The 19,887-nt window shown below is 39.1% G+C and overlaps 1 protein-coding gene and 1 pseudogene across 1 annotated transcript; one reads left to right on the top strand and one right to left on the bottom strand.

The window, feature by feature from the left end:
- The first annotated feature begins 3,111 nt into the window (after nt 1–3,111).
- LOC122702157 lies at nt 3,112–4,041 on the top strand (annotated as a pseudogene).
- A 14,438-nt stretch (nt 4,042–18,479) lies between these two features.
- LOC122702154 (olfactory receptor 51Q1-like) lies at nt 18,480–19,517 on the bottom strand. Its single transcript, XM_043915652.1, has one exon. The coding sequence runs from the start codon at nt 19,515–19,517 to the stop codon at nt 18,480–18,482; it is 1,038 nt and encodes a 345-aa protein (XP_043771587.1).
- Between the last annotated feature and the right edge of the window lie 370 nt (nt 19,518–19,887).

The following is a 19,887-nucleotide window of genomic DNA, read 5'->3' as shown; positions in this document are numbered from 1 at the left end:
GAATACTAAGCAGCGTTTTTTGTATCTTCAGTGGTTTATAAGCTGTGTTCATAATTTTCCTATTTTAAAATTGAAAATTAAAAAAAAAACACATTTGTGATGAAGAGTAACTTCTGCAGTATTTTTTTTTCTCAGCTAATACTATGAACAAATATAGTGGAATAAAATATTTTTATCTATTAAAATTTATAATTTAATTTATAATTTATATAATTATAAATTAATTAATTGATTTATATAGTTATAAATTAATTAATTTATATAATTATAAATTAAGTAATAAATATAATTTAATTTATAATTTAATTTAATTCTCCATACTAATAGCACCTAAAGATAATACATTATTTGACTTACAGGATTAGTGTATATGTCATAGTTAGCTGCTGCTGCTGCTGCTGCTAAGTCGCTTCAGCCCTGTCCGACTCTGTGAGACCCCATAGATGGCAGCCCACCAGGCTCCTCTGTCCCTGGGATTCTCCAGGCAAGAATACTGGAGTGGGTTGCCATTTAGCTAGAAAGTTTTAGCTAATAAAATTTAGCTAATAAAATGCTAAATGCTAAAAAAAAATGCTCAAAAGCAGCATCTTCTACTTCTTAGCATCCTGCAAAAAGTTTACCAATACAAATGCTACAAAATTCCCTAAAAGGCAAGAGCTATTCTTTATCAAATTTTGGAATTTCTTTTAAAAAGTCCTTTTATTTAAATACCTTTAGAAATAACATTTTTATTTTATTAATTTTAATTTATAGCCAATAAACAAATAATCTTAGTTTTTTCTGACCATTTAATCTTTCTGATGTATCATGGATAATCATATCACTTATCTCTTTAAACTTTGGGTTTTTCATCTGGGAAAAAGAGACAATTATGGTATTTCATAGGAGAAATAACTGAAATATTTAAAAACGGGTAGCTGAGATAATTGAGCTTGAATAAACAAGCACCTAAGTAAAAATGAAACTTTATTTAGGCTACATAACTTCAGAATCAGAATTCATAAGCCTTGTACTAAGCTACAGATATGCTTTCTTTCAACCCTATAACCTTTCCTAGAACCTTTTTCAACAATGTTTAGTAATAAGAAGGCAAGAGATGGGCCAGATCCCTGGAGGGAAGCCAGGTCTGTTCCCCAAGGCTGTTTCTAGAGAAGGATGTACCTGAAGTGGGTATGAGGGAGAAGAAGAGGGCCCAACTCTACATTCTGAAATTAAGAGAAGACTGGTGTCCACATTCTGGAAGGAGAATGGGAAGTACTCATACTGTCTGTTGCAGGTGGGATTTGTTTCCCAAACTCTTGGTCTTATGGGGTCTGGTTCTTACTCCCTGGACTTTGACAATGTCTGATCCTCATACCCAAGGTCTAAGGAAAGAGTCATTGTCCTCAAAGTGTGTATCTATAGAAATTTTCCTTGGAAACCAAGAGTGCTAAGTCTACTGATTAATATATCAAACATAATTCAAAAAGATACATGCACCCCTATGTTTGAAGTAGTATTATTTACAATAGACAAGACATGTAAGCAATGTAAATGTCCATCAACAGATGAATGGATAAAGAAGATGTGTGTGTGTATTATTGTAGTTTACTCACTAAGTTATCTGACTCTTTTGCAACCCTATGGACTATAGCCCACCAGGCTCCTCTGTCCATGGGATTTCCCAGGCAAGAACACTGGAGTGGGTAATCATCTCCTTCTTCAGGGAATTTTCCTGATCCCCTCATGTCTCCTGCAGTGACAGTTGGATTCTTTACTACTGAGCCACCAGGGAAGCCCCCCAAAAGATGATACAAATGAGCTTATATGCAAAACAGGAAAACTGATCCACTAAAGGCTGACTTTCTAATTATACAATTATAGACTGCTTACCCCCCACCATTCCTTACCATCATATCAACATGACTCCAGTATAATAACAGTGGATTGCAGCTGAAAAAGTTGCATACTTTATTTCATGATGATGTGTTCTTAGGGAAGCCTACAGCCAACAGGGACATCAAAATTCAAAACAAAACAAGCACACTAGAGAATTTTGAAGTCTCCATCACTAATGACTTCAACAAACATCAAATATACTTCAACTCCTAGCTTCTCATATCAATTCATGTATTCCTCAGTGTGATCACAAGTCATGGTTTTAAACAATTTCAGACTTCTTACCTGCCTCGCTGGTATAAATAAGTAGAGAAAATCAAGGAGAACACTCAGGGCAATGTCTCCAGAGTAGACAGTTTCCCTTGTTGTCACAGAGAAATGGACAGAGTTCCCTGGAAGCACAGGATGTAAGCTTATTCTGCCTGTTCTCTCTATGAAATAACCTTTGTATATTTTAATTTGGGATTGAGCTCTTAGTTCTATTGTAGATCCCTTGCATTTCCACCCAGCTTCCTGAAGTAACCATATAGGTGTATTTTGTTTTGTTTTTTTTCATCCCTGGAAAACTAAAATCCAGAGTTTGGCTATAATCCACTCCTCAAGAGAGCTAGAGCTGATTGAGTTTCTTGTCTCCATTTGTATTTTTTATTTTGAGTATGTTTTTGGCCTTGTCACCATCCTTAAACAATACTAAAATGGTTTGAATAGAACTCCTTCCTTGTCTGGTGCTTAGCTACACTCCATGGATCATTCCGGGTGAAGGAGAATGGGAGAGATGGGTGCCACTGTGGAGGATGACATGGGAAGAACAGAGGGTAAAAACGGGGAATGAGTGGAAAATAGTGTTGAGGATGGAGGAGGACCTAACAAAGGAAGGATGTCTCAGGAACCAACATGTTATCACACACTCAATATACATCTTCCTTTCTGACCATCAGCTGACCTGACTCCACCCTTGAGGGACACAGCCTAACCTTGACCAATGATTTCTAAGACAAGGGGAGCAAGGGGACAGAAGTTCAGCAGTAAAGAATAAAAGGCCACAGCATCCCACAGCAGAACAGACTTGCTTCTGATGCTTCTGTGATCACCTGTAAGCTCCACGACTTGACATTATGGTGCATTTTACTGCCGAGGAGAAGGCTGCTATCACTGGCCTGTGGGGCAAAGTGAATGTGGAAGAGGCTGGAGGTGAGGCTCTGGGCAGGTAGGAAGTGGACTTCATGGGGGAAGATGGTGCTCAACACCACTGCTTCTCTGTTTCTGCTAACTGGCTTCCCAGGTATGGAGAAGGCACATCACTGGATCTCCATTCCTTTGTTGGTGGTTTATATCTCCATACTTCTTGGTAGTGGAACCCTTCTCTTTCTCTTTAGGGATTATCATAACCTACATGAGCCCATGTAGTATTTCTTAGCTATGTTGGCAGCCACCAACCGTGGAGTGACACTGACCATGATGCCCAAAGTTTTGGGCATCCTGTGGTTGAATCACAGAGAGATTAGCCACACGGCCTGCTTATTCATTCCCAGGCCTACTTTATTCATACTCTTTCTATCATAGAGTCTGATGTTTTTCTTGCCATGGCCTATGACGGCTTCATTGCCATCTGCAACCCCTTGAGATATACTTCCATCCTGACCAACAGCGGGGTAATAGAGATTGGGATGGGGGCATTGACAAGGGCCAGTCTGTCAATTACACCAATAATTCTTTGCCTTCCCTGGTTCCCCTATTGTTGATCCCATGTACTCTCTCATACTTTCTGTCTACACCAAGATGTCATCAATCTACTGTGTGCCAATATCATCTTCAGTCGTCTCTATCCTGTTGTGGTTGTATTCGCAATGGTCTTATTGGACTTCCTTGTCATCTTTTTCTTCTACATTTTGATCCTCAAGACTGTCATGGGCACTGCTTCTGGAGAAGAAAGGGCCAAGGACCTCAACACATCTGCTGCATCCTGGTGTTCTATTTCACTGTCGTTGGTCTGATATTTATTCATAGGTTTGGAGACATGCTCCTCATGTGGTCCACATCACGGTGAGCCATATCTACTTCCTTTTCCCACCTTTTATGAATCCTGTCATCTACAGCATTAAAACCAAGCGGATCCAGACTGGTATAATTCGCTTTTTCTCTCTGCTTCATTCTAGAGTATAACTTTGACTCACTGTTCTCTGAAGAATAATTCAGGGAACCTGGGCAAGCTGACAGCTTCATTAATGGGAGCAACTAAGGAAAACCAAGTTAATATAACCAACCTCTATGCTGTTTAGAGGATCATATCACACTATCCATTTGTAGCTGAATTGCATATTATATAATATACATATATTAAACATGTATCTCAATTGTCCAACTGATCTTTGCTGTTTTTGCAAATAACTCATTCTGTTGAATGAACCTAAGGTACCCAATTTTTGATTCTTGGATTTACAGTATGGGCCACCAGTAGTTAAATCAAAGCTCATTATTTTTTAATATGTTTTGTATGTACAGGTTTTGATATACCTAGCAAAAACTCGTTCAACTCCAGACATGTATCCAGTATTTTTTTTCTTATGTGGAACTAGTTGCTGAAAGTTTTCTTATATGGAACTAGTTTCTAGAAAATTGCACTAAGTGAAGCAAAAAGACTTACTCTCCTCAGTTTAAAATGACAACTCTAGGGAAAGTACATCTAATTATATCTAAGTCTGTTCAGTTAAAATTTTAAAAAACATTTATTAAATATTATTATTATCACTGTTAATATATGTGGTAGTGGTGGTTTAGTCACTAATTCGTGCCAGACTCCTGCCACCCTATGGACTGTAGTCCATCAGGCTCCTCTCTCCACGGGATTTCCATAGAAAAATTAGGGTTAGGGTTAGGATTAGGCAAGAATACTGGATTGGGTAGCCATTTCCTTCTCCAGGGGATTTTCCTGACTCAGGGATTGAACCCAGGTCTCCCACTTTGCAGACAATATCCATCATTACAGGTGGATTCTTTACCTACTGACTTACCAGTGTATGTGTATATATATATATATATATATATATATATATATATATATAAAACATAGCAGATACATAACATACATAAAATAATAATTCTATTATTATTTTTACCAACAACATTACTTGACTGGAGACAGAGCTGGTTATATGTGTAAAGTGGGGAGAAAAAGAGAGGATGGAGGCAATGCTGATAAGTAGAAGAAAAAAATGACCTTTTCTAGCTCCAAATATCAATCAAAGTTGATTTTTTTCTCAGTCTAGGCTTAAGGAGAGTAGATTCATGATTCTATGACCAGTTGAAGAGCCAGGACCTATGACTAAAATAACAAGTTTTAAAGTGAACCAAAAACATGTTCTTGTGAACAGACATAGAGGATGAAATGATAGGATTATGCAAGGGTTTAGGAAGAGTGGAAGTGACCACCAGGTGACTGGTGAGCCGGACCTGGGCAATCAGAGGCGCCTTTTCCCTGTACTTGGACTGTGCCCTCTACTAGAAGCTGCCTCAAGGACACAGCCTCAGAATGATAGTGTGGCTTGAGAACACCTAGACAGTATATATGATTTAATCCAGTTAAGCCCTCTATAGATGGGTGCAGAGACCTACTTGTTTCACCACATAGGTGCTCTATGTGTGTTGACTTGATGACAGGATTAAGTTTATGTCCCTAACCATTCATAGAGGACCTCTGCCTGCCTCTCTGGGGGAGTCTGAGCAGTCTGAAGGTGGCCATAGGACACATGAATGCAGGATGGAGAGGGGAGTACTAGCACCATCCCCTGCTCTGGGAAACATACAAACTGAAGCACTGCAAGGAGCTAATTAGAGGGGCGCTTAGAATCAATCTACCACCTTGTGGAGAGGCACGACCGTGGGGCAGTTGATTACTCAAGAACCCCTTGGGGATGTACATTGCTTGTCCAGCTCTGTGATGATGCTAAAGTTTAGGTGCCTTAGTGATGAGCCCAAATGGGCAAGATAAGCAGTGAGTGAAGAAGCCAGAATAGGCCTTGGGTGGTAAATGTCAGTGGAATAAATGGAAAGGAAAATGAGTGAAAGGAGTACAGAAGACAAAGGAGAAATGGCTAGAAAACTGAAATGAGGCTCAGAAAGGAGTCTAGGGGAAGGTCTCTCTGTCAGTAGGATGCTAAAGGAAGAAAGGAAATCAGGGTGTTCCTCTGGGACTTGAAATCTCTGGGATAAAATTTTAAATTCAAGAAAACAACTCTTCACCGGTGACTAACCCCTATCCAGTCCCACAAGGAGTTCCTGTGCATGCAAGGTTAGGAGGGTTGAGGTGGGGCTGTTATCTGAGCCAAGCGACACAGGCCCAAACTTCAAGCTCCTTCCAGCACTTGGGGTCTTATCTCTTAGGCACAGACCTTATGGTCTCTAACCACTTCCCTCCCACGCTTTGCAAATACTCCCCCTCCCTCTACAGTGAATGACCCAGAAGGAAAGACTCTAGGAAAGGGGGAAAGAATAGTCTCTGAGGTCTCAATGTGGTTCAGATGGCAGAGAAACTATGATGAACACTGCCATGGGAACTTCCAAAGTCCTTTAACTACTGAGTTTTAGTCATTTCATTTTTAACTGGAATAAAGCCACTTTAGACAGAGGTTTTTGAAGTTAAAATGAAAAATCATGTTTCTGATTCCCTGGTTCATCACAACAGAGACACTAGCAAAATATATACATTCAAATGTATTCTTTTTTTAATATTATCTGTCCTTTTACATTCTATCAATACAGTTTTCAGTGCTACCATAATTTTTTATTGGAGTATAGTTTACAATATTATGTTAGTTTCTGCTGTACAATGAAGCCAGTCAATTATATGTATACATATATCCCCTCCTGCTTGGACCTCCCTCTCACATCCCCCCTCCCCATCTCATCCATCTAGGAAGCTGAGTTCCCTGTGCTATACAGCAGGTCCCACTAGCTATATTTTTTACACATGGTAGCATATATATGTCAACGCTACCCTCCAAATTCATCTTACTTCCCCTTCCCCACTCCTTGAGAAAGAAGATGTAGTACATATATACAATGGAATATTATTCAGTCATAAGAAGGAATGAAATTGCAGAGATGTGGATGCACCTAGAGTCTGACATATATAACTAAGTAAGTCTGAAAAAGGAAAACAAATATCATATATTAATACATATGTGTAGAATCTAAAAAATGGTACAGATGAACCTATTTGCAGAGCAGGAATTGTGAATGGACTTGTCTAATGTATTCTTTTCCTTAAGCATTATTCCTGTATCTGTTCTCATTATCTCATGCCTCATATCCAAATCTTGATCCGGATGAAGCACTTGCCAGACCTGACTCAGCAGTTAGTAAAGAGTCAGACATTCTTCAAAGTTTTACTTCTACCAAAGCAAAACTACTCCCTCTTCCAATGATATCTATAAGTAATTCAAGCTTCACTTGGCTCTTTGCTTCTGTGGAGCCCCAGCTTGCTCAGATTTGGTGCCTCTTCAAGCATTAATATGGCTCAGAATGGATAATCCAGTTATATGTGTGTGTGTGCTAAGTTGTCTCAGTCGTATCCTACTCTTTGTGACCCTATGGACTGTAGCCCACCAGGTTCCTCTGTCCATGGGATTCTCCAGGCAAGAATATTGGAGTGGGTTACCATACCCTCCTCCAGGGGATCTTCCCAACCTAGGGATGAAACCCAAGTCTGTTATGTCTCCTGCATTGGCAGGTGATGTCTTTAACACTAGTGCCATCTGGGAAGCCCCAGTCCAGTTATGACCTCTCTGGCTTTTGAAAATGTATCCTTTCATGGTTCTCCATACATATGCTTCCTAGTTGATGCTAATAGTAAAGAATCTGCCTGCCAGTGTAGGAGACACAAGAGACTTGGGTTTGATCCCTGGGTCGAGAAGATCCCCTGGAGTAGGAAATGGCACCCCACTCTAGTATTCTGGCCTGGAAAATTTCATGGAAAGAGGTGGGCTCTCTCCATGGTGGTGGGCTACAGTCCATGGGGCCACAAAGAGTCAGACATGACTGAGTGACTGAGCATATACATTTGTTGTCATTCAGTCACCCAGCCATGTCCAACTCTTTGCAACCCCATGGACTGCAGCACGCCAGGCTTCCCTGTCCTTCACCATCTCCTGAAGCTTGCTCAAACTCATGTCCAGTGAACTGATGATGCCATCCAACCATCTTGCCGTCTGTCATCCCCTTCTCCTCCTGCCTTCAATCTTTCCATCATCAGGGTCTTTTCTAATGAGTTGGCTCGTTGTTATCAGGTGGCCAAAATACTGGAGCTTCAGCTTCAGTGTCAGTCCTTCCAATGAGTATCCAGGACTGATTTCCTATAGGATTGACTAAGCTGGTGCAATAGTTTTGAAATCAATTGGTATGGTTTAGAATGCCAGTTTTCACTTTCTGGTTGTGCACTCCAGCAAATCATTTAATCTGTTTGGTCTCTTTGATGTGTCGGATTGCTTTAATGATTAAATACACTAATATATGTAATGCACCTAATCATTCCTGGCTCATAGTAAATGTTATAGATGTTTTAGTTATTATTATTACTATTACTAGAAATTTTGTGAAAATGGGATCATTTGATATTCAGGATGAAGAGACACCTGGTCTGATCTGTCAAAGAAGCCAAGACTTTTTCAAAACTTGATTATAAGTACAATTCTTGATAGTAAGTGATATATTTTAATGGAAAGACTTGCATTCTATTTTTATAAGGACCCTGTGAGAAAATAGGACCTGATGGAGGTTTTAGTTCAATTTATCAGAAGATTTTTTTTTTAATGTTTATTTATTTATTTGGCTGCACTGGGTCTAAGCAGCAGCACATGGGATCTTCAATCTCCCTTGGAGCATGTGGGATCTTTAGTTGCAGCATACAAAGTCTTAGTTGCAGCATGTGGGATCTAGTACCTCATCAGGGGATCAAACCTGGTTCCTTTGCATTGAGAGCACAGAGTCTCATCCACTGGACTACTAGAGAAGCCCCTATGAGAAGATTTTTGAGGTTCCCAGACACTGAGTGATTTAAGCTGTTAATGCTTAGAAAAGGAAGAACCAAGATTACAGATCTAGTGGTGGCTTTCTTCTGTAGGCCAAAGTGTTCCTGAGAGTAGAATGTTGAATTTGCATGTTTTCATGAGGAATCAGAGGAACTCTCTTCTGACGATGTTGGAAGAAACACTTTTTTTTTTTTGTCTTCTCAAAAACTTCTATCTTCCTTGTGCTCCTCACATATCTAGCATATAGACTTCTTCCAAAAAGCCTGGAAAATTTGTCATGGCTCATGGGTCAGTTATGTGGACCAGATTAGACAGACACTCATTTATCAACATTTGTTAAGTGACTTTGAAGTAGAATCTGTGGTAGAATATTTGGATATCAATATATATATATATATATATATATATATATATAGCTATATGACCAGGATCTAGGATTAGACATATAGGGAGGATGAAGTTTTTAAAGGTAGGTATTCAGGGCATAGCAACCCACTCAAGTATTTTTGCCTGGAGAATCCCACAGACAAAAGAGCCTGGAGGGCTACAGTCCATGGGGTCACAATGAATCCAACACAAATGAAGAGACAGCACACATATGCACATTCATTCATTCACAAATGTAACTTAAGCATCTGCTTATTATCTAGCACTATGAGGCCAGCATGAGAGATGTGAGTGCTTATGTGTGGGATGGTAGGCACAGAATGATTAATAATTAGAAGTCCATGAGCCTTGGTATTTTAGCAGCCACTATGAGCCACACGTAGCACTATTAGAATCACTATTTAAAAAAGATTTTTTACATCTTATTTTTACTTAAAAAATCTGGTAATTTGAGAAAATCTTTAAGATCATGTAACCAGTAAATAATTGAATCTTTTAAAATTTCCAAGAATACTTTAAATAGTTCTATGATACAAATATAACATAATAGATACACTTCATACACATTAAAAATAAATTGAAAGACCTCTCACTTCTACCTTCATAACTTCCTTAGAGAGAATTCCTTCTTTTAATCCCTCTGCCCTTTTTTCTTCACACTTATATACACGTATATAAAAATACTCAAACATGCAGTCTTGCTGGTTGGAGGCAGGAGTTGTGTGGGGCTGTTTCCATCTTGCTACACTAAGAGCAATGCTGGCTTGTGCATTCTTGGGTTAAAGTGAATGTAGACTAAGACCCCAAAAGAAGTCCAAGGTTTTAGTGATGTACTTGTTATCTTTGCTGTCAACAATGGAAAGAAAAGGGCCTTTTTTTTATTTTAAGCATCTCCCATCGGGAAAAAGAAGTGGGGGAAAGGACCTTACTTTCTCACCTATCTCCAACCCTCCTTGTATCTGATCTGCAAGTTCTTCCTTCAGTGGCTCCTGGATGGCCCCAGCTGAGTCAGCATTTCCATAAACCACTCCTGCCACCTTGTGGCTTGTAGAGAATTTACAGGTGATTCTTGGAGAAAAACAGAAAATATTTAAGAACAAAATGCTACAGGCTACCAAATTGTGACTTAAAAGCAACCATGACAATAATCATTCAGTTCAGTTCAGTCGCTCAGTTGTGTCTGACTCTTTGCTAACCTGTGTACTGCAGCACACCAGATTTCCCTGTTCATCACCAAGCTCCCAGAGCTTACTCAAACTCATGCCTATTGAGTAGGTGATGCCATCCAACAATCTCATCTGCTGTAATCCCCTTCTTCTCCTGCCTTCAATCTTACCCAGCATCGAAGCCTTTCAAATGAGTCAGTTACTCATATCAGGTGGCCAAAGTATTGGAGTTTCAGCTTCAGCATCAGTCCTTCTAATGAACACCCAGGACTGATCTCATTTAGGATGGACTGGTAGGATCTCCTTGCAGTGCAGGGGTCTCTCAAGAGTCTTCTCCAACACCACAGTTCAAAAGCATCAATTCTTCAGTGCTCAGCTTCCTTTATAGTCCAACTCTCACATCCATACATGACTACTGGAAAAACCATAGCTTTGACTAGACAGACCTTTGTTGGCAAAGTAATGTCTCTGCTTTTGAATTTGCTGTCTAGGTTGATCCTAGCTTTTCTTCCAAAGAGCAAATGTCTTTTAATTTCATGGCTGCAGTCACCATCTGCAGTGATTTTGGACCCCCGCCCCCCAAAAAATAAAGTCTGTCACTGTTTCTATTGTTTCCCCATCTACATGTCATGAAGTGATGGGACCGGATGCATTGATTTTAGTTTTCTGAATGTTGAGTTTTAAGCCAACTTTTTCACTCTCCTCTTTCACTTTCGTCAAAAGGCTCTTAAGTTCTTCCTCACTTTCTGCCATAAGGGTGGTGTCATCTGCATTTCTGAGGTTACTGATATTTCCCCCGACAATCTTGATTCCAGCTAGTGCTTCATCCAGCCCAGCATTTCTCCTGATGTGCTCTGCACATAAGTTAAATAAGCAGGGTGACAATATATAGCCTTGATGTACTCCTTTCCTGATTTGGAACCAGTCTGTTGTTCCATGTTCAGTTCTAACTCTTGCTTCTTGACCTGCATACAGATTTCTCAGAAGGTACGTCAGGTGGTCTGGTATTCCTATCTCTTTAAGACTTTTCCAAAGTTCATTGTGATCCACACAGTCAAAAGCTTTGGCATAAAAATAAAGCAAAAGTAGATGTTTTTCTGGAACTCTCTTGCTTTTTCAATGATCCAGCGGATGTTGGCAATTTGATCTCTGGTTCCTCGGCCTTTTCTAAATCCAGCTTGAACATCTGGAAGTTCACAGTCTATGTACTGTTGAAGCCTGGGTTGGAGGATTTTGAGCATTACTTTGATACCATGAGAGATGAGTGCAATTGTATGGTAGTTTGAGCATTCTTTGGCATTGCCTTTCTTTGGGATTGGAATGAAAACTGACCTTTTCCAGTCCTGTGGCCACAGATGAGTTTTCCAAATTTGCTGACATATTGAGTGCAGCACTTTCACAGCATCATCTTTTAGGATTTGAAATAGCTCAACTGGAATTCCATCACCTCCACTAGCTTTTTTCATAGTGATGCTTCCTAAGGGCCACTTGACTTCACATTCCAGGATGTCTGGCTCTAAGTGAATGATCACACCATCATGGTTATCTGGGTCATGAAGATCTTTTTTTGTATAGTTCTTCTGTGTATTCTTGCCACCTCTTCTTAATATCTTCTACTTCTGTTAGGTCCATACCATTTCTGTCCTTATTGTGCCCATCATTGCATGAAATGTTCCCTTGGTATATCTAATTTTCTTGAAGAGATCTCTAGTCTTTCCCATTCTGTTGTTTTCCTCTATTTCTTTGCATTGATCACTGAGGAAGGCGTTCTTATCTCTCCTTGCTATTCTTGGGAACTCTGCATTCAAAAGGGTATATCCTTCCTTTTCTCCTTTGCCTTCTATGTCTTTTCTGAGCTATTTGTAAAGCCTCTTTAGGCAACCATTTTGCCTTTTTGCATTTCTTTTTCTTGGGGATGGTCTTGATCACTGCCTCCTGTAAATGTCATGAACCTCTGTCCATAGTTCTTCAGACACTCTATCAGATTTAATCCCTTGAATCTATTTGTCACTTCTACTGTATAATCATAAGGGATTTGATTTAGGTCATACATGAATGGTCTGGTAGTTTTCCCTACTTTCTTTAAGTTTGAATCTTGCAAAAAGGAGTTCAGGTTCTGAGCCATTGTCAGCTCCCAGTCTTGTTTTTGCTGACTGTATAGAGCTTCTCCATCTTTGGCTGCATAGAGTATAATTAATCTGATTTCAGTATTGATCATCTAGTGATGTCCTTGTGTAGGGTCTTCTCTTGTGTTATTGGAAAAGGGTGTTTTCTATGACCAGTGCGTTCTTTTGGCAAAAGTCTGTTAGCCTTTGACCTGCTTTGTTTTGTACTCCAAGGCCAAGTTTGTCTGTTACTCCAGGTATCTCTTGACTTCCTACTTTTGCATTCTGGTCCCCTACGATGAAAAGGACATCTTTTTTGGGTGTTAGTTCTAGAAGGTCTAGTAGGTCTTCATAGAACCATTCAACTTCAACTTCTTCAGCATTACTGGTCGGGGCATAGACTTGGATTACTGTGATATTGAGTGGTTTGCCTTGGAAGCGAATAGAGATCATACTGTCATTTTTGAGATTGCATCCAAGTATTGCATTTCAGACTCTTTTGTTGACTATGAGGGCTACTGAATTTCTTCTAAGGGATTCTTGCCCACAGTAGTAGATATCATGGTCATCTGAATTAAATTCACCCTTTCCAGTCCATTTCAGTTCACTGATTCCTAAAATGTTGATGTTCACTCTTGCCATCTCCTGTTTGACTACTTCCAATTTGCTTTGATTCATGGACTTAACATTCCAGGTTCCTATGCAGTATTGCTTTTTACAGCGTTTGACGTTACTTTCATCACCAGTCACATCCACAGCTGGGTGTTGTTTTGGCTCTGTCTCTTCATTCTTTCTGGAGTTATTTCTCCACTGATCTTCAGGATCATATTGGGCACCTACCAACCTGGGGAGTTCATCTTTCAGTATCTTATCTTTTTGCCTTTTCATACTTATTATTTCTATCACTGACAGTCTCAATCTTTTAAGTAAATCCTAAATTTCAGAGTTTGGATTATTAATGCTATGAGACATCACATAGTTGAAGAACACATCTACGTCTTCTACTAACAAGCCAAGGCAGGAACTGCTTCAGAAAAGTGAGGCAGAAACACATATGTTATCTATACAGACTGAAGTGGCAGGAAGATCAGGTCAGTGTCATTTTTAGAGAAAATTAAACTCAAATCTCCAGAGGGGCACATTTCTTGATATGTTGCTGTTCCATCATTGGGCATTGAGATTTAATGACAGAAAACATCCATTCTACTTTAGTTATTTAATTAGTCAATGAAAATTATTCATTCATTTATTTATTTAACAGAAAGCCCCTATATTTTAATAAGTACTGGTTACCAAGGATCTACCACCGCAAATATTCTTTGTTTCTATGGTACTTATATTTTAACAAGGAAGGCAAATTTTAAAAACACAAATGCAATAATAAATAATTACAATTTTAGGCTGATGTACAAGCTCCTCACAAAGTGCAATTGGATGATAGAACCCAAAATAAGAGAAAGTTTTAGAAAACAAAACTTGAGAAAAATCTATGGGCTAATGCTTTATTGGAGGAAGCAATCTGAAGGCAGTGAAAATGAAAGAGGGAAAAGATAAAAGTATGGAAAAAGAGAAGGCAAGCACAAAGTGCTATATATATTACTAGGCTAGCAACAGCTTTGCATGAATTTAAAACTAGTTGCTTGGTAATGAGGGATTTGATTATTATTAAATAATCCAATATAATACAAAATCATTCAATTATAGAACTGAGCAATATTTTATACTGTTTGATCACTTCCTAGCTAGTTCTTTTTCGTGTTAGATCTGTACAATATACTATTAAGCCTTGAACAACATGGGATTTAGGGGCATCATCCACTATGCAGTTAAAATCCATGTATAACTTTAAGTCATCTCTACATATCCTCAGTTCCCTATCCATAGATTCAACCAATCCTGGATCATGTACTACTATTATATGTATTTACTGAAACAATTTCATGAATAAGTAGATCCATGCAACTAAGACTTGTGTTGTTCAAGGGTCAACTGCATGTATAGTAAAGGAGCAGAATTTACCATGCCATAATATGTCTCTTTGGCATACAATTTTCTAAGAAACAACAGGCATGAGGGAAATTCTGAAAGCCAAGTAGAAGTTCCCATTTTGTAAGAAACATTTACATTTATAAGAGAAAGCTTCATTTGTAAAAGTATCTCCCTAGCTAAGAATGACCAAAATAACCAGAAACTCTTGTCAATGCAGAAGGCAATGACTTAAATCCCCATAACAATCACAATCACAACCTTACTAACTGTGCTTTTTCTGGTAATCTTCTATATTTGACTTTTCCTACTCTCAAAATTCTCTTTCATCTTTAGCTGAGGATGGCATTTAAGTTCAGGGCTTTGGCCACTTCAAAGAGTTGCTCAGTTTTCCTGATCTCTCCCATACATGTAATTAAACTTCCATGTGATTTTTACCTGATAATATGTCTCATATCAATTTAATTTTTACACCAATGATAAGAACCTGAAGGGAAGAGGAGAATTTCTTCCTCCTTGGTAATTAAAATGAGTCTTTTGATCCAGAGAGAGCAGAAGATGATGAAGTCAAAATCTATGTGATTAAGCCTGAAGAAGATGCTGTGGTTATAATCAGGGATGCCAAGAATTAACAATAATTAACAGATAAGAATAGTATCAACAGTATTCTACGGCTCTTAAATAGTTTAAGACCTGTGGAAAATTCTTCAAGAGGTGGGAATACAGACTACCTGACCTGCCTTCTCAGAAATCTGTATGCAGGTCAAGAAGCAACAGTTAGAACCAAACAAGGAACAATAGACTGATTCAAAATTGGGAAAGGAGTATGTTAAGGCTGTATATTGTCACCCTGCTTATTTAACTTATATACAGAGTACATCCTATGAAATGCAGGGCTGGATGAAGCACAAAATGCAGTCAAGATTGCTGGGAAAAACAGCAATAACCTCAGATATACAGATGATATCACCCTATGGCAGAAAGTGAAGAGGAACTAAACAGCCTCTTGATGAAAGTGAAAGAGGAGAGTGAAAAAGTTGGCTTAAAACTCAACATTCAGAAAACTAAGATCATGGCATCCGGTTCCATCACTTCATGACATGTAGATGGGAAACAATAGAAACAATGGCAGACTTTAGTTTCTTGGGCTCCAAAATCACTGTGGATGGTGATTGCAGCCATGAAATTAAAAGACTCTTGCTCCTTGGAAAAAAGCTATGACCAAGCTAGACAGCATATTCAAAAGCAGAGATGTTAGTTTGCCAACAAAGGTCTGTCTAGTCAAAGCTATGGCTTTTCCAGTAGTCATGTGTGGATGGAGATTTGGACTATAAAGAAAGCTGAGCACTGAAGAATTGATGCTTTCAAACTGTGGTGTTGGAGAAGACTCTTGAGAGTCCCTTGGCCTGCAAGGAGATCAAACTAGTCAATCCTAAAGGAAATCAATTCTGAATATTCATTAGAGAGACTATTGCTAATGCTGAAGCTCCAATATTTTGGCTACCTGATGAGAGGAGCAACTCAGTGAAAAACACCCTGATGTTAGGAAAGATTGAAGGCAGGAGGAGAAGGGGATGACAGAAGATGAGATGGTTGGATGGCATCACTGACTTAATGAAAATGGGTTTAGCAAGCTCCGGGCACTGGTGAAGGACAGGGAAGCCTGGTGTACTGCAGTCTATGGGGTCACAAAGAGTCAGACAACTGAAAAACAAGAAGAATAGTATTAGCCAGGTGGAATTAAGGACAGAATATGATGAGTAAATGTAAGCAAAAAGAAAAAGTTGAGAATTATAGTTTTGAAGAATTTAGTATGCAAAAATCTTGTCTAAATCAAGCTGTTATACCACACATAGGTGGTTCAACTTAGTTTAAATTACAAATTCAAGAAGTGAAACATTAACACACAGAAATCCCTTGCATTCCTATACACTAACAATGAAAAAACAGAAAGAGAAATTAAGGAAACAATACCATTCACCATTGCAACAAAAAGAATAAAATACTTAGGAGTATATCTACCTAAAGAAACAAAAGACCTATACATAGAAAACTATAAAACACTGATGAAAGAAATCAAAGAGGACACAAACAGATGGAGAAACATACCGTGTTCATGGATTGGAAGAATCAATATTGTCAAAATGGCTATTCTACCCAAAGCAATCTATAGATTCAATGCAATCCCTATCAAGCTACCAACGGTATTTTTCACAGAACTAGAACAAATAATTTCACAATTGGTATGGAAATACAAAAAGCCTCGAATAGCCAAAGTAATCTTGAGAAAGAAGAATGGAACTGGAGGAATCAACCTGCCTGACTTCAGACTCTACTACAAAGCCACAGTCATCAAGACAGTATGGTACTGGCACAAAGACAGAAATATAGATCAATGGAACAGAATAGAAAGCCCAGAGATAAATCCACGAACCTATGGACACCTTATCTTTGACAAAAGAGGCAAGGATATACAATGGAAAAAAGACAACCTCTTTAACAAGTGGTGCTGGGAAAACTGGTCAACCACTTGCAAAAGAATGAAACTAGAACACTTTCTAACACCATATACAAAAGTAAACTCAAAATGGATTAAAGATCTAAATGTAAGACCAGAAACTATAAAACTCCTAGAGGAGAACATAGGCAAAACACTCTCCGACATAAATCACAGCAAGATCCTCTATGATCCACCTCCCAGAATATTGGAAATAAAAGCAAAACTAAACAAATGGGACCTAATGAAACTTAAAAGCTTTTGCACTATAAAGGAAACTATAAGCAAGGTGAAAAGACAGCCGTCAGATTGGGAGAAAATAATAGCAAATGAAGAAACAGACAAAGGATTAATCTCAAAAATATACAAGCAACTCCTGCAGCTCAATTCCAGAAAAATAAATGACCCAATCAGAAAATGGGCCAAAGAACTAAACAGACATTTCTCCAAAGAAGACATACAGATGGCTAACAAACACATGAAAAGATGCTCAACATCACTCATTATTAGAGAAATGCAAATCAAAACCACAATGAGGTACCATTACACGCCAGTCAGGATGGCTGCTATCCAAAAGTCTACAAGCAATAAATGCTGGAGAGGGTGTGGAGAAAAGGGAACCCTCTTACACTGTTGGTGGGAATGCAAACTAGTACAGCCGCTATGGAGAACAGTGTGGAGATTTCTTAAAAAACTGGAAATGGAACTGCCATATGACCCAGCAATCCCACTTCTGGGCATACACACTGAGGAAACCAGATCTGAAAGAGACACGTGCACCCCAATGTTCATCGCAGCACTGTTTATAATAGCCAGGACATGGAAGCAACCCAGATGCCCATCAGCAGATGAATGGATAAGGAAGCTGTGGTACATATACACCATGGAATATTACTCAGCCGTTAAAAAGAATTCATTTGAATCAGTCCTAATGAGATGGATGAAGCTGGAGCCCCTTATACAGAGTGAAGTAAGCCAGAAAGATAAAGAACATTACAGCATACTAACACATATATATGGAATTTAGAAAGATGGTAACGATAACCCTATATGCAAAACAGAAAAAGAGACACAGAAATACAGAACAGACTTTTGAACTCTGTGGGAGAATGTGAGGGTGGGATATTTCAAAAGAACAGCATGTATACTATCTATGGTGAAACAGATCACCAGCCCAGGCTGCATGCATGAGACAAGTGCTCCGGCCTGGTGCACTGGGAAGACCCAGAGGAATCGGGTGGAGAGGGAGGTGGGAGCGGGGATCGGGATGGGGAATACGTGTAAATCCATGGCTGATTCATATCAATGTATGACAAAACCCACTGCAATGTTGTGAAGTAATTAGCCTCCAACTAATAAAAAAAAAAAAAAAAAAGAAAGAAAAGAAAAAAAAAAAGTGAAACATTGTATTTAACTTCCATTCTTGTTTTGTGATTCATACATGACTGGACACTTGGAGCATAATTTTCCAAGTTTCCCAAATGATTTTCTTAAGGAATAATATCAATAAATCACTTCTCAGCACTCTATTGCAACTGTTTACAAGTAAAGAGGTGAAAAATCCCTCGACAGATATGTTTGTCTTTAAACTGTAGATAATGGGGTTCATCACAGGAGGTGCTAGTACGCAGACATTGGCCATACTGACATGTACAACTGGAAGGGAATGCTTGGCAAAGCGGTGAGTCATGGACACACCTATCAAGTGCACACAGAGGATGAAAACAGTTAAAATGTGGGACAGACAGTTATTGAGGGCCCGGGGGCTTTCAACCTGGGGAGCAATTCTGAGGACACTTCTCAAGATGAGTGCATAGGACAGCAGAATGAGCAAAGGGTCCAGTACCATAATGAGAAAAACTAGAACAAATTCATGCCAATTATTTGTAGTGGTGTCAGCACACACCAGGTGAATCATGTCTTGATGGAGGCAGTAGGAGTGGGAGAGATGAGGGGAGCCACAAAAGGGGAGCCTTTTCAACAGGAACAATGCAGGAAGAACAGCCAGAAGACAGCAGCAAATGATAGCTAGATCTATTCTGCAGATTGCCCTCCTGGTGAGGATGGAGAAATAATGGAGGGGGTGGTAAATGGCCACGTAGTGGTCAAAGGACCTGGCCAACAGCACTAAAGATTCCATAAAGGAGAATCCATGGAGGAAGAAGAATTGAATAAAGCAAGCCTCAAAGCTGATCTCTGAGGCATTGAACCAGAGGATCCCCATGACTGCAGGCCAAGTGGTGAGGGTAAGTCCCAGGTCTGTTAGGGCCAACATGGAGAGAAACAAGTTCATGGGTTCATGCAGAGAGGGCTCTGCCCTGATGACAGCCAGTATGATGCTGTTGCCTACGATAGAGATAGTGTAGAGACAACAGAATGGGATGGAAATCCAGGTATGGAAGACCTCAAAGCCAGGGATGCCCATGAGGATGAAGTAGAAGGGGACCTGAGTGGAGTTAGTAACCAGAAACATGACTCAAGGCAGCCACAAGATCAGAGTTCTTTGACCAATCTATGAAAAATGGAAAATATAGAAATAGAGTAAATGTTCTATGACCACTTGAAATCACTATGTAATAGATCATCAAAGAAGACTTGGGGAAGGGAAATAGCAGGGACATAAGTTAACAGATGTTTTATTTTGTTTGCTTGTTTTAGCTCAGAGCTTGTCCTCTCTTCCCTTGTTAGTTTCTTAGTTAAGATCATAAAAGCAATTTTGATTTTTACCCAAGGGAATCTTTATATGTCCAGAAAGCAGTTACGCTTTTACAGCAGGAAGGTGTAGGAGTGTTTTATGGCTCTTGGAGAAAATAGATGTGGAGAAGATTTTACTATAGGATATC

This window comes from Cervus elaphus, chromosome 1 (genome assembly GCF_910594005.1).
Source record: "Cervus elaphus chromosome 1, mCerEla1.1, whole genome shotgun sequence".
NCBI lineage: Eukaryota > Metazoa > Chordata > Mammalia > Artiodactyla > Cervidae > Cervus > Cervus elaphus.
Note: the sequence above shows the minus strand (reverse complement) of the source record. Positions and strands in the feature narration are given on the sequence as shown.